Source organism: Palaemon carinicauda, chromosome 19 (genome assembly GCF_036898095.1).
Source record: "Palaemon carinicauda isolate YSFRI2023 chromosome 19, ASM3689809v2, whole genome shotgun sequence".
In the NCBI taxonomy this organism is placed as follows: domain Eukaryota; kingdom Metazoa; phylum Arthropoda; class Malacostraca; order Decapoda; family Palaemonidae; genus Palaemon; species Palaemon carinicauda.
Window position 1 is genome coordinate 119,067,571 of NC_090743.1, and position 12,491 is coordinate 119,080,061.

The window sequence follows — 12,491 nt, forward strand, 5'->3', positions numbered from 1 at the left end:
CTAAACATGATGTGTTTTTGTCATTATGTCTAATAATTTACCTTTACTATTATTAGATTTATATTAAATTCTTTGTGTGCTATTCTGACCAAACTTCAAATTATGAATGATTTTGCATTTTTGGTCAAAGATTGATTAGTGACCCATAATCCTACAAAACACAATAAGGAGGCTACATATGATAAATTAATTTTTGTCCAAATAATACAGAACTGCTCTTACTGGACAAAATGAACCTATTTCTGCAAAAATACTTCATCCATTTTCAGAAAAGGTATGTGAAAAGATGGAGTCGAATTCTAGATTTAAAATGATTTTTTAGCTCTGAAAGAAGATGGGGACAAAATCATCCTGTGTTCACTGAAGATTGCTTTGACAGATAGCTTTTGTAGCTCACTTATGTGTAGCTGAAGCTAATGCCAATAAGAAAAACATTTTAGTTATGAGATCAAATGTTCAAATTCAGAAGCAATACATGGAATAGATATTAGAATTGATTAAATAGAATCCATAACCAAATCTTAGAGATATGTCCTTGCTAATGTAGGTCTTGCATCTTGACTACTTTAGGCCTTGAACAACAACTATAATACTGTATCTGAAAGGACACATCTATCCCCGATGCTTGAGCACAGAATTAATGCCAGAAATTAAACTTTCTTTTCATAAGAAATTAAATGGGCCAATCTGTGAATTATTCCTCCCGTGGTTAGAAAAGAGCTATTAACCTCATCGTGCTTTTCGTAGGAATCCTTAACTTAACACGTGCTGAGTCATGGCAAACTGTGGGAATGATATGTAAAGTTTTCTTTCACAAGATGAGTAGTAAATTATCTAGCTAACATATCAATATTGGAAATATTTATGATATCAAGAGGAGAGAAATAGGGGATCAAGGTTACCATCTCTGTTTATGCCCTGCAAATTCTAGTTGAAAGATTGGTTAGAAAAGTGGGAGACCGATGTTATCTGTGTTGACGGGCAAAGTAAATATAGAATCGAGGGCCTGTGATAATAACTCAGATATGGTAGATACCATGTACTGTATCACTAGAATTTACTAAAAAGTGCATTAAAGCCCCTAGTTCCCACTTGAGGAGTTAGGTTAGGGTTTGAAAAGTTAGGCTAGGCCTGTAATGACACACTGAACCGAGAACTAAATGAATTTCTGAGCTACCCTATAATAAGTTATTGCCCTTAAAATCCTAATACAGTTTAACAAGAACTAATTGCACAGGCTGTAGTAAAAACAAAACCTGAAGAAAAATAAGTGTCACCATTCTCTCTATAATCAATGAGCCTAGACTCCTCTATTTAAAAAACATCCTTCTGAAACCTTAGGATTAATTGCAAAGGAAAGTAAGAATTACACAGTAATACTAATAGATCAACTTAATGATATACTCAAAGGAGGTCATTACAAAAAAATTATCTATAACAAGGTAGAAAGACTTAGACTAAATGAAACTAAAATAACAGCCATTCTTTTTAATGGTGATAACAATAAAAAGATTCCTATCCACAATGTAATGGGGTCCTTGAGAGGTTTATGAGGTTCTAATAATAATAGTAATAATAGTGGTAGTATCTCAGCTCTCAACGGGTGTAATAGAGGGATTTTAGCTTTGCAAGTTACAAAATTTAGTAATTTTAGACTAGCAAATCTGTTTTAGGATCTAATGGAACTACAGTACTAACAACCATATTACATGATTGCTAAACCCATCAATATTAATAGATTCAGGATGACTTGTGTGTTATGCCAAATCACAAGTCACTTTTGCATTTTAAGTTTTATGTCTTACCTGTACGGTAATATAATAAAAGGCTTTTAATACTGAGATACTCAAGATAGTTAGTTTCTACTTTTGATAAATCAATTCCTTTTGTTTCAACAGGGAAACTTGACATCATGTTACTGTGGATTATTTTCTGCAGCATTTTACATATCAGTTGGTCTTCACCCGTGGTGATTAGCAGTATTAATAATGCCTTGACAATAGAGGATTTCCAGCCACAGCAGATTCATCTTTCAATAGGAGGTAAGGAGTTGACATTTTCTAATGTATTTGTAATCCTCCACGAGTTTTAAAGGACTGTATTGAATGTAACATTATTTTGGTTTTAGTTTAATATTTTATGTATATTGTTCTTCATAAATGTTTTTTTTTAAAAGAAGCGTCACTTGTTCTTTTTGTTTCCTTCCTTCTTGATATTGATGAAATTTTTTATTTTCCTGCTTAGACCATATCAAGTTTTACTTTATATAAAAAAAGTGCTTGTTCGATGTTTTGATACCATTCCTGATTAAGTATCGTAATATGTCACCAGTGATCGAGATACCATACGTGCTAAAGTTTCCCCTTTTACAGACACCAGTGATACTGTTGTGGTCACATGGCTTACACCAAGCGAAACACCTTCTTCTGTTGTCAAATATGGCGTCGAAAGGATGGATAATAGAGTGCAAGGCGTATTACATAAATTTATGGATGGGGGCAGGCAGCACAGAATAATGTGGATCCATCGTGTTGCACTGAAGAACTTATCTCCTAACACCAAATATAGTATGTAATGTTTTTTTTTTCTGAGTAATGTTTATTCTCATAGATGTTCTTATGTCATGTTAATGAGATCACTACTTGTTCATTATTAAAAAAAAGTAATTTCCAAAAACTTTCAAATCATTGTCATTACCAACAAACCTCATATCAGGTTTTCCCTTTACAGTGTCAGCCATGAAAAATATTCTCTCCACTCTCTTCTGTCCTTTACTTTGTCTTTCTTTACTCCCTATTAGGTAAAATTCTTCATCTGTAATCTTTTTATTCCAATGTGGATACAAACTTTGGAGTCATTTATATGGGTTTACTCCTATGCCAAACCTCTACGACCAGCAAGAAAGAAAAAGGTGCCAAACTTGCAACTACTGTATATAATAGGCTACTATGCAGCTCTACTATTGGGCAGTGCTGTAAACTTCTGCGAGCCAAGCTTTGCTTCTCTCCTGGTTAAGAGAAGAGGAAGATCTCTTATCTTACTGCTGTATAGTCATGACTTCTCAAGCCTGATTACCTGATGCTTTGATCTGTATAGATTCTTTTGTGATTTCACATGTATCTTTGTGTCAGAAGTTCCAGGAGAAGGATGATTATTTTCTTCGGATATGTGTCTGTTGTAAGTGTCAAAAGTCTTCCTTTGTTTTCACCCGAAAACACCACGCTCAAGTTAAGACACTCGTTTAACCCCGTACTGAGGCAGCCATGTTGAAAGGTTCCTACTTTTCCTCACTCGGACATACGAGTCTCATACGCATATCATGAAATTATAATTAGTTCCAACACAAGATACAAACCCTTCTGAAAGATACGCCATAACGTATTTCCAAGAAATTATTGTGTTCTTTGTTAACCCATGAAGATTAATTTAGTTTCCCTTATTACGTTCTCCAGGACCAACTCCAAGTGCCGAAAGCATAACCTTATATGGGGATAGCGATGTTCTAGCTCCATGATTAGTCAGCTTAGAGGGGCATCTCGCGCCAGACGGAGTGGCGTTATGGACCGGACCTTGGCAGTGCATGGCTGTCCAACGAGCATCTCTTCGCTCGCCTTGCTGTGTTGACTGACGCGGTGATCTAGGAGTGTCTCTCTCCATTTGGCTTGACAACTAATCACTCGCAGGAGATTAACGGCACCATTTGTGAATATTCCCTTGAACTGAACCTGAAATAGACTTGGCATTGGAAAAGATGTAAGTCTATTATTTATTGTAGTGAACTCTATTGCAATTAATGCAATCCTGTACCATTGCTGTATTTTCTTTATTGACGAGCTCCCTTTTTGTTTGCAGCTAAAACCTTATCCGATATATAAGTTACAGTACACTATACTGTTCAATATATGTAATTATAGAAGACACAAGTTTCAAGACCTACGCGCCAATAACTTGGAACTTTAGCCGAGGGAGTGAACCCCTCTCCGGTGTTTTACACCTTCACTATTTACTGTATAGGGATTTACTTTTGGTGACACTAGAAGACTAGCCTTAAAGACTTTTAAGTGAGGTATAACTGCTTGTTAGTTGGGGGGGAGGGGCTGACTCAGTTTCTTATTTGGCTCCGCCGAGAACAGATATTACCGCTCTCTGCCTCCCAACATATTTTCCCTTTTGGTTACTTCTTCTCTTCTTTTTCTTTTCAGGTGTGCGTGTTGCTTCTTCCAGCCGTCCATCATGCAGACCTGTCCAGGACCTGAAGGACACTCCTCAGGGATCTTCACCAGCTTGGCCCCCCAGATGCTGAAGCTGCTGGGGATTGGACCTTGGTGCCCAATTGTGGATCCAACTAAATTAGGCAGTCCTTTCTATTTTCCTTTTGGTTATTTCTTTTATTCTCTCATCTCTTCCTCTTGGGCATGAACTTGTTGACAACTTTGGTTTGTTTGATTGTACTTTGGCTGCTTCTTCGGATTTGGCACGGTGTGGGATGGATGGCATGCCATCTCAACCTGTACCATTTAGATGCCATCACCCTCTGGCAGATCCCATTGGGTGCAGATAATGTCTATTAAGAGTTGGGCTCTAGTGATCCGGTTTCAAGACATCCATATTTGTGGGTAATGGGTGACGCCAGGCATTGGAGTCATCGGTGGGAGGGGCTAACTACCCCCACTGACCAGTGTACTCCCACCTAAAGAGAGGCAGCCCCTCTCTAATGGGCCACATGTGATAGGAGGACTGACATCCTCTGATAAGAGGTGGATACCCTGGCTTGCTTCTTCTATATAAACCAACCCCTCTGTTGACAACTTGGAAAATACAAACATGGACCTCGGTACAGACAGCTCCAACTCAGGTTCTAATATTGTAACATTAGAACTTTATTCACGTTATGTAAAGAATGATTATAAGAAAACACTAGAGAAGAAGAGAGAGAGAGAGTGAGAAATGATGACAGTACAGAAAAATAAAGAAAAGTAGAAGTATTACGTAGTCTCAATAAAGTAGTGAATTATGAAAAAAATTTTATTTTGAAATTTGAAAAGGGAAGACATAAGCATGTGAATGTTTTTAAAACTAATAGAGAATTAGTTAATATATATGAAGGGCAGCCAAAAATTCTTCCCCAGGGATGTCTGCAAGCGACGTACATTCAGTTTGGCCCGGCCCGGGCTCCTATGGGTGAGAGCTCGGAGGTGGAAAATGAACTGGACCCCAATAATGACTACTTGCCCAGGGCTGCCAGTCCAAAGTTCAACTCTGAGGCGGAGCAGGAGTCAGAATATGTCTTCTGGCAGGTTCTAGCCTGCAGGATGGCCATTAATGGGTTAGCTGACCTGGAGACAGCCCCTCAGGAGGGCAAGGACCCTATCCTTGACCATATATATGGCACCCAATGACCTCCTAAGGCCAGTGCAACTTTGCCCTGGTCGAAGCGGTTGACGACGGTCAGGAAGAAGGCTTTCTCTCAGATCGCCGGCTCCTCTAGTTTGCTCCGAGCAGACTTGTCCTTAAAGCTCCTCCCTCTACCATTTGTACAGTAGAGGAGATATTATCAGGTCTCTGGTATGCCTCTTCCAGCTTTGCCTCTGTACTCCTCTGTAGAAGCTCTCTCGTGGGAAGTCTCATTCAAGAGGTTTTCTGGCCTCTCAGCCTCCTTTCCGGTGACCCAGATCCTAAACATGGAGAAGGTAGCGAAGTACACCATGCAGGCTACTTAGTGGCTGGATCTGTGGCTAGGATCTGTGGGCCACCTTGTCAGAACTAAGGATTGATCCAAAGATTTTACGAGGAATTCTTTGAAACCTTCATTTTATCAGGCACTCGGACCATCGAGTTCCTTGCTCACCAGGTGATTAACCTGTGAGTGAATGCGTTGATCGAAAGATTCCACAGACAGGTCCAGTAGGCTGAAGTCTCCAAGTTCAGGAACTCAACCTTGGACAGCTCTTGCTTATTCAAGCCAAAAGAAGTCGAGAGAGCGGCTGAACAATGGAGGAAGTCCAATCAGGACTCCCTTCTCTATAGGGCCTTAACATCCTGGTCCTATGGTAAGGCCTCACTGCCACCGAAGAGACAGCTGCAAGTCACTAAACCCTCAACCAGTATGACAGCAGGGTCCTCAAAAAAGATGTCGAGGAAGCCCTTTCCTGCAAAAGATCCAAAGAGCTCCAAATCCTTCAGAAGTGGAATGGGTAGCAAAGGGAGCAGTCGAGGTTGCTCTCACTAGGGAGGGCAATACTCCCACTTGGCCGCCAGTGGGGTGATGCCTGCAACACCGCTGGCAGAGGTGGCTGTAGCGTGGCACCGAATCCTGGACAGTCTCCGTAATTCGTTCAGGGTATCATGTCCCATTCATTCAATATCTCCCTCCACTGACTCGGGATCCAGTCCCATTGAGACCCTACGCGAAGGGATCCGCAGAGGAGCTGGCCCTCTGGGCTGAAGTCCAGACCATGTTGGAGAAAGGTGTCTCCAAGAGGTTCTTGATGGCTCCCCAGGTTTTTTCAGTTGACTCTTTCTAGTGAAAAAGGCATCTGGAGGCTGGAGACCAGTCATTGACCTCTCAGCTCTGAACAAGTTTTTTCCACATATTCAGTTCAGCATGGAGACAGCAGACACGGTGTGACAAGTGGTAAGACCACAAGACTTCATTTGTACACTGACTCTCAAATACGCATACTTCCAGGTCCCAGTCCATCTATCTTCAAGGAAACATCTCCGGATTATACACGAAAACAGACAATACCAGTTCAAGGTGCTGTGCTTCGATCTTTCCACAGCACCACTGGTATTCACAAGGGTGTTTGCCCTAGTGTCATCTTGAGTTTACAGAATCGGCAATGAGATTAACTGTTTCTTTGCCCAGTGAGGAACTCGAGGTATTACCTTAAACATACAGCAGCAGCTCTCCCCTAAGTGTCTGCACTCTTCGTCAGCACCAGGAAGGTCAAGAGGAGGGTCACGAAGAACACCTTTTGTAATTGGATTTGCAGGGTCATAGACCGTGCATTGAATCCCGACCTTCCTCCTGCTCGTCGACCTAGAGCTCATGACGTTAAGGGTATTGGTACGTCCCTAGCATTTAAAAGAAACTAATCTGTGACACAGGTCCTACAAGCGGGCGTGTGGAAGCATTAGACGAACTTCACTGCCTTCTGCCTGCAAGATGTGACCACAGAAATATGGAGACGTTTTCCATTGGTCCTGTGGTGACTGCACAACAAGTGGTTTAAAATGCCTCAGGCTCTTTGATGGACAAGTAGCAGATGGTTAAGGGCATAGGTTACCCGGTACTAGTGTGGGGTGAATGTTAAGAATGACTGGTTCTTTCTTTCTTTCATCTTCCCCTCTCTTGGGGAGCAGCACTATTTCCCTTGTGTAACCTAGTTTAGAAATAATAACTTGTTACGTCCCCATACCCCTTGCAAAGTGGGATTGGGTAATGTCTATGGTTGATTCTAAAATTCTTATTTTTCTTAGAAAACTCTTAGCAGACCAGTCTTATTGCTAGTATCACAAGCAAACAGGTTGCTGAGGCCGTTATCCGTGCGTCGAACGAAATTTTAGCAAGGTGTCAGAGTTTCTTTCAATTAGGTGCAAAGTCTGTATGGGAAAACCCTGGGTCAAATGCTAAGCCAGTTGGTTCGGACTTCCATCCTCCTAATGGGTGAGTCATCTCTATAAATAGCAAAGTGTTTGTATTTAGTGTCGGAACAAATGACAAACTTGGAAGTAATTTGTATTTTTCCTAAAGGTACAAACCTGTAGCTCTTTATACAAATTGTCCTGCCATCACCTGTTCCCTTAGAAAATCCTTCCTGTATTCGAAAGAAAGACACACTGGTGTGTGAGTGAACGGAGTAGCTGGCTACCCTCGCTATCCTCCGCTAACCAGCGGGTCGGCAGTTATACCTCGCTTAAAAGTCTTTATGGCTAGTCTTCCAGCTTTGCCGAAAGTAAATCCCTATAAATAGCTACAGGTTTGTATTGTTGGGAAAAATACAAATTACTTCCAAATATGTCATATTTCTTGGGTTTCCAACATTGTTCTCTTTGTAAGAGAGAGTAAAGATATTCTTGAATAATTTGTAATTATTGATTATAATTTTGTGAATACATGTTCTGTACTTTATGTTATTGCTCCATCGGCTGAATGATTATGAGTCAGTGTCCTTAGTGCCTAATTACTCTGATTTGCACAGATCTCCCTTGCCTCCCACTAGCATGCTGAGTGGTGAGCCCTTTATGGCAGAGTCTCTGCTGGATAACTTCACTTGTTGAGGCATTATCCATGAAAGCGTTGAAAGTCTCCCCTTATTCCCCCACACGAATGACACATTTGTGAGTTAAGAGCGCCCTTTCCACACGCACTGAGGCAGTCCTGTTAAAAAACCCATTTTTTCCCTATTGTTCTCATGAGACAGGCTTGCCTCATACCCCCCAGAGGTCTTCAGCCTTGCTCTCTTTCTGATAATTCTCAGGTTATGTCCCAGAATTCCCCTACCACTTCTTTTGATGTTCGGACCACTTCGCTAGGGTCCACAACTATGGCTTCAATTAGACTTAACTGCCCAAGGATCATTACTTCCTTTCCTTACATGAGAAGGAAACATTACAGACAAGCTGCCCTGTGAGTAGCTTTACTTATGATTTGCTCGCAGTGACTCAAAGGCAAAGTCCTAAGCTCTTAAGCTATGGCAATCAGTAGGAGAAACAGGTTTAACCACTCCTTATGGTGAGCATTGAAATTACCAACAAGTACAAAAGAGGCCTTTCTACCAACTCACAAGGGAAAAAGTTTATCCTTGCCACAAACTATTATGACTCCTCAAAGGTGAAGTTTCAAGTTAATTTGTCATTATGTATTTTTTGTGAATTATTAATTTGTATTTATTTCTGATGTTAAGGGCTATAATTTGTTCAACCAATTATATTACAAACCTTTATAATTGAGTTTGTATGTCTATTTATGGATGGGAGGAATGCATCAAATGCATATCCTTTATTTCTTATGGGTGAAATTATTTTGGTTTATTAGTATTTTGGATTGCATGCTCACTCCCAGAAAAAAAAGCTCTTAAAATAACATGAAGTAGGATGTTATTGTTCTATTCTAATGCCTGTCATTCTTCATGTTCATTTGTGTGATGTATGAATCATTGCTTTATGTAGGATTTAAGTTTACCATCTTTTTTAGATCAGTTACAGATTTCAATCTGCTTTTCATGCTATAAAACTAGTCCATTTTATTGGAGTCAGACCTATAAATGGTACTACAGGTTCTTAGTAACATCCCTTACTTCCCAGCTGTGGTATTATCTGCCTTATACTTTTAACAATTTTTTTCACCAACTAATCTTCTCTTTACAAAACTAAGCCATTTGTGTAAGCTCTGTGAGAGTTTTTGAAATGAGACTGGTGTCTCATTAAACCTATTCATAATACTACAATAATAATAAAGGAATTTATTCTACTGTATAGCAAGGTTACATCTCTAAATTTTTTTAAGAGTATATTTTCAGTGACTTGCAAAGCTTGCTTACTAGTATGCATGAAATATCACGTGAGGTTGTGCTCACGATAAATAGAAGAAAGACAGAGATGATGAGAACGGAATATGCAATGGAAGATGAAGTATCATTGGATGGAGAGAGGATTAATGAGTAATGAGGTGGAATCATTTAATTATTTAGGAACTAAATAATTTTTTTTTTTAACGTGATTTTGCAAAACATCTTGAGAGGTTTACTGAAGGTAATCATCTGTTCCCTAGTTTGTAATTTGATTTTCGTAAAGGCCTTGGCGCATGTGATGCCTTTCTAACAATCTCCAATGCTGTACAGAAAGCCCTTGATTGTGGTTAGGAAGTTCATATGATTGGCCTTGATTTTAGTTCTGCCTTTGACCATGTTAATCATGAGGCCCTTGTTTTCAAACTCAAACAGTTGGGAGTGAGTTTGTCGTTTCTTAGCATCATTATTGAATTTTTAAGTTATAGATCGCAAAGAGTTGTTGTTGATGGGCACCATAGTGAGTATAGGAATGTGATATCCGGTGTTCCTCAGGGTAGTGTTCTTGGCCCATTACTTTTCATACTATATACACTTGACATGTGGTTTTGTCTAGAAAACAAGCTTGTATATGCAGATGATGTTACTCTCTTTGCATCAATTCCATCCCCTGAATGTAGATCTGTGGTTGCTGAATCCCTTAATAGAGATCTAGCTAAAATTAGTGCGTGGTGCAAATTATGGGGTATGAAGTTGAATCCTAACAAAACTCAAAGTATGATTGTAAGTAGGTCAAGGACGGTGGCTCCTCAACATCTGGATCTCAGCATTGATTATGTTTCTTGAACTTAGTATTACTCTTTTGAAATTTTAGGTGTGATTCTCAACAGCAAATTTACTTTTGATAAACACATTAGGTATGTGTCTTCTTCAATTGCACAAAAAAATTGGCTTATTGAGAAAGTCTTTCAAGATTTTTGGTGATCAATCTATTCTGCAGGAGTGTTTTAATTCTTTCATTTTACCTTGTTTCTAATATTGTTCTCCTGTCTGGTCTTCAGCTTCTGATTCTCATCTTAATTCGTTGGAAAGGAACTTATGTTCTATTAAATTTCTTTTTCCTGATCTAGATATTAATCTTTGTCACTGTCGTTCAATTAGTTCATTGTGCATGTTACATAAGATTTTTTAGAATTCGGACCATCCTTTACCTTCAGATTTTCCGGGACAGTTCCATTGTGTTCATAATACTAGGTATGCAGTTAATTCTAATAGTCAGGCCTTCTCCATCATGAGGTTCAATACTACACAGTACTCTAGAAGTTTTATTCCAGCTGTGACAAAGTTGGGGAATGATCTTCCTAATCGGGTAGTTGAACCAGTAGAACTTCAAAAGTTCAATCTCGCAGCAAATGTTTTTACGTTAAACAGGCTTACATAAGTCCTTTTATAGTTCATATATCAAATATATTTTAATGTTAATGTTTTTAAAATATTTTATTTTCATTTTTTATTACTTATTATATTGTTCATTTTTTCTTTTCCTCATAGGGCTATTTTTCCCTGTTGGAGCCCTTGGGCATATAGCACCCTGCTCTTCCAACTAGGGTCTTAGCTTGGCTAATAATAATAATAATAATAATAATAATAATAATAATAATAATAATAATAACTATGATCGCTAATACAAGATCTTTAGAATTAGTTTAATGAAAGATTGGTAAAAGCAAATTAGACAATGGCTAGATTAAGAAAAAGTTTGGAAATCAAATTGCCTGAAATTACATATAAAAGTCAGGCTATATATCAGTTTAGTGAGATCGGTGTTACTGTATGGACATGAATCGTGGTATGACAATGAAACAATATCCAGCAGATTTTGTAGATTTGAGAACAAAGCCCTTAGAATAATATTGGGAATTAAATGGCAGGACATGATTGGAAAGGAAACTATGAGATTACTCAAGTGCCAAATGTGTATGAGATCATGATGAGGGGTAGATGGAGATGGTTTGGACATACTCTTCTCACCCCAAAAGAGAGATTAGTTCACCAAACATTCAACTGGGCTCCACAAGGCACTAGAAGAGTTGGAAGACCCAGGCTTACATGGCTGAGGACTATGAAGTATGAAATATGAGATGATGAATGGAGAAGTATTGATTTAAAAACTCAAGATAGAGATGACTGGTAAAATCTAACTGGGGCCCTTTACGTCTAATGTCGTGGGAGGAGATGATGATGATGATATTTTCAGTAAGAGGTACATGTACAGGAAATAGAGAATTAAATCAGCATGTGGCACCTTTTCAGTATTTTATGCTGTGAAAGTCATATTTTTATGTGGGAATATTTACTTGGTAGTCACATGGGTTGATATTGCATAATCATTGGGGCAATTAGATTATATTTTTACAAAATTAGGACATTTCCATTTTTATAATGTGGCTGACGTAATCCAGAAGGAAAGTACCCATTTTGCTGTTGATTTTTAATTCTTGTAAACTGACCTTATACACGATTAGGATAAGTGATTGAAGTATTTCAAGAGCCAAAATGCTGTGTTAGATAATAAAATTATAAAAGTTACATTCTTCCTGTTCTAGTTTACCATTGTGGCAGTCCCCTTGGATGGTCAGAAGAATTTTCATTCACTACGTGGAAAAATGGTACCAATTGGCCTGCCCGAGTGGTTATGTTTGGCGACATGGGGGCAGTCAATCCTCAGTCTCTCCCAAGGTAGGTGAAAGAGTTCACCCATTTCTTTTACCATTTATAGCTGCTGAAATGATAACATTTCAAAAACTTTATAAGACATAAAAAGTAAATCTCCTTAAAGACTTTTAAGTGCTTCAACAGAGAGTTGATAAAACTTCGCTGTAAATGTCTATTTTAAATATTTAACTTAGCCGGTGAATATATAATAGCTGCAACTCTGCGGCTCGACAGAAAACACACTAAAAAAACTCGCGAGCGATC

The 12,491-nt window shown here is 38.8% G+C and overlaps 2 protein-coding genes across 5 annotated transcripts in view; both read left to right on the top strand.

The window, feature by feature from the left end:
- LOC137658792 (pre-mRNA-splicing factor CWC25 homolog) overlaps positions 1-12,491 on the top strand; it is a 585,361-nt gene that overhangs the window by 168,300 nt on the left and 404,570 nt on the right. The gene's annotated exons all lie outside the window — the stretch shown is intronic.
- Positions 1-12,491, top strand: part of LOC137658788 (acid phosphatase type 7-like) — a 118,738-nt gene that overhangs the window by 2,226 nt on the left and 104,021 nt on the right. For all 4 annotated transcript variants that reach the window (XM_068393820.1, XM_068393819.1, XM_068393817.1 and 1 more), the window contains exons 2-4: positions 1,899-2,042; positions 2,373-2,567; positions 12,119-12,251. In XM_068393820.1, the coding sequence (XP_068249921.1) occupies positions 1,913-2,042; positions 2,373-2,567; positions 12,119-12,251 (458 nt within the window). In that variant the 5' untranslated portion in view covers positions 1,899-1,912. The remainder of the gene's footprint in view (positions 1-1,898; positions 2,043-2,372; positions 2,568-12,118; positions 12,252-12,491) is intronic.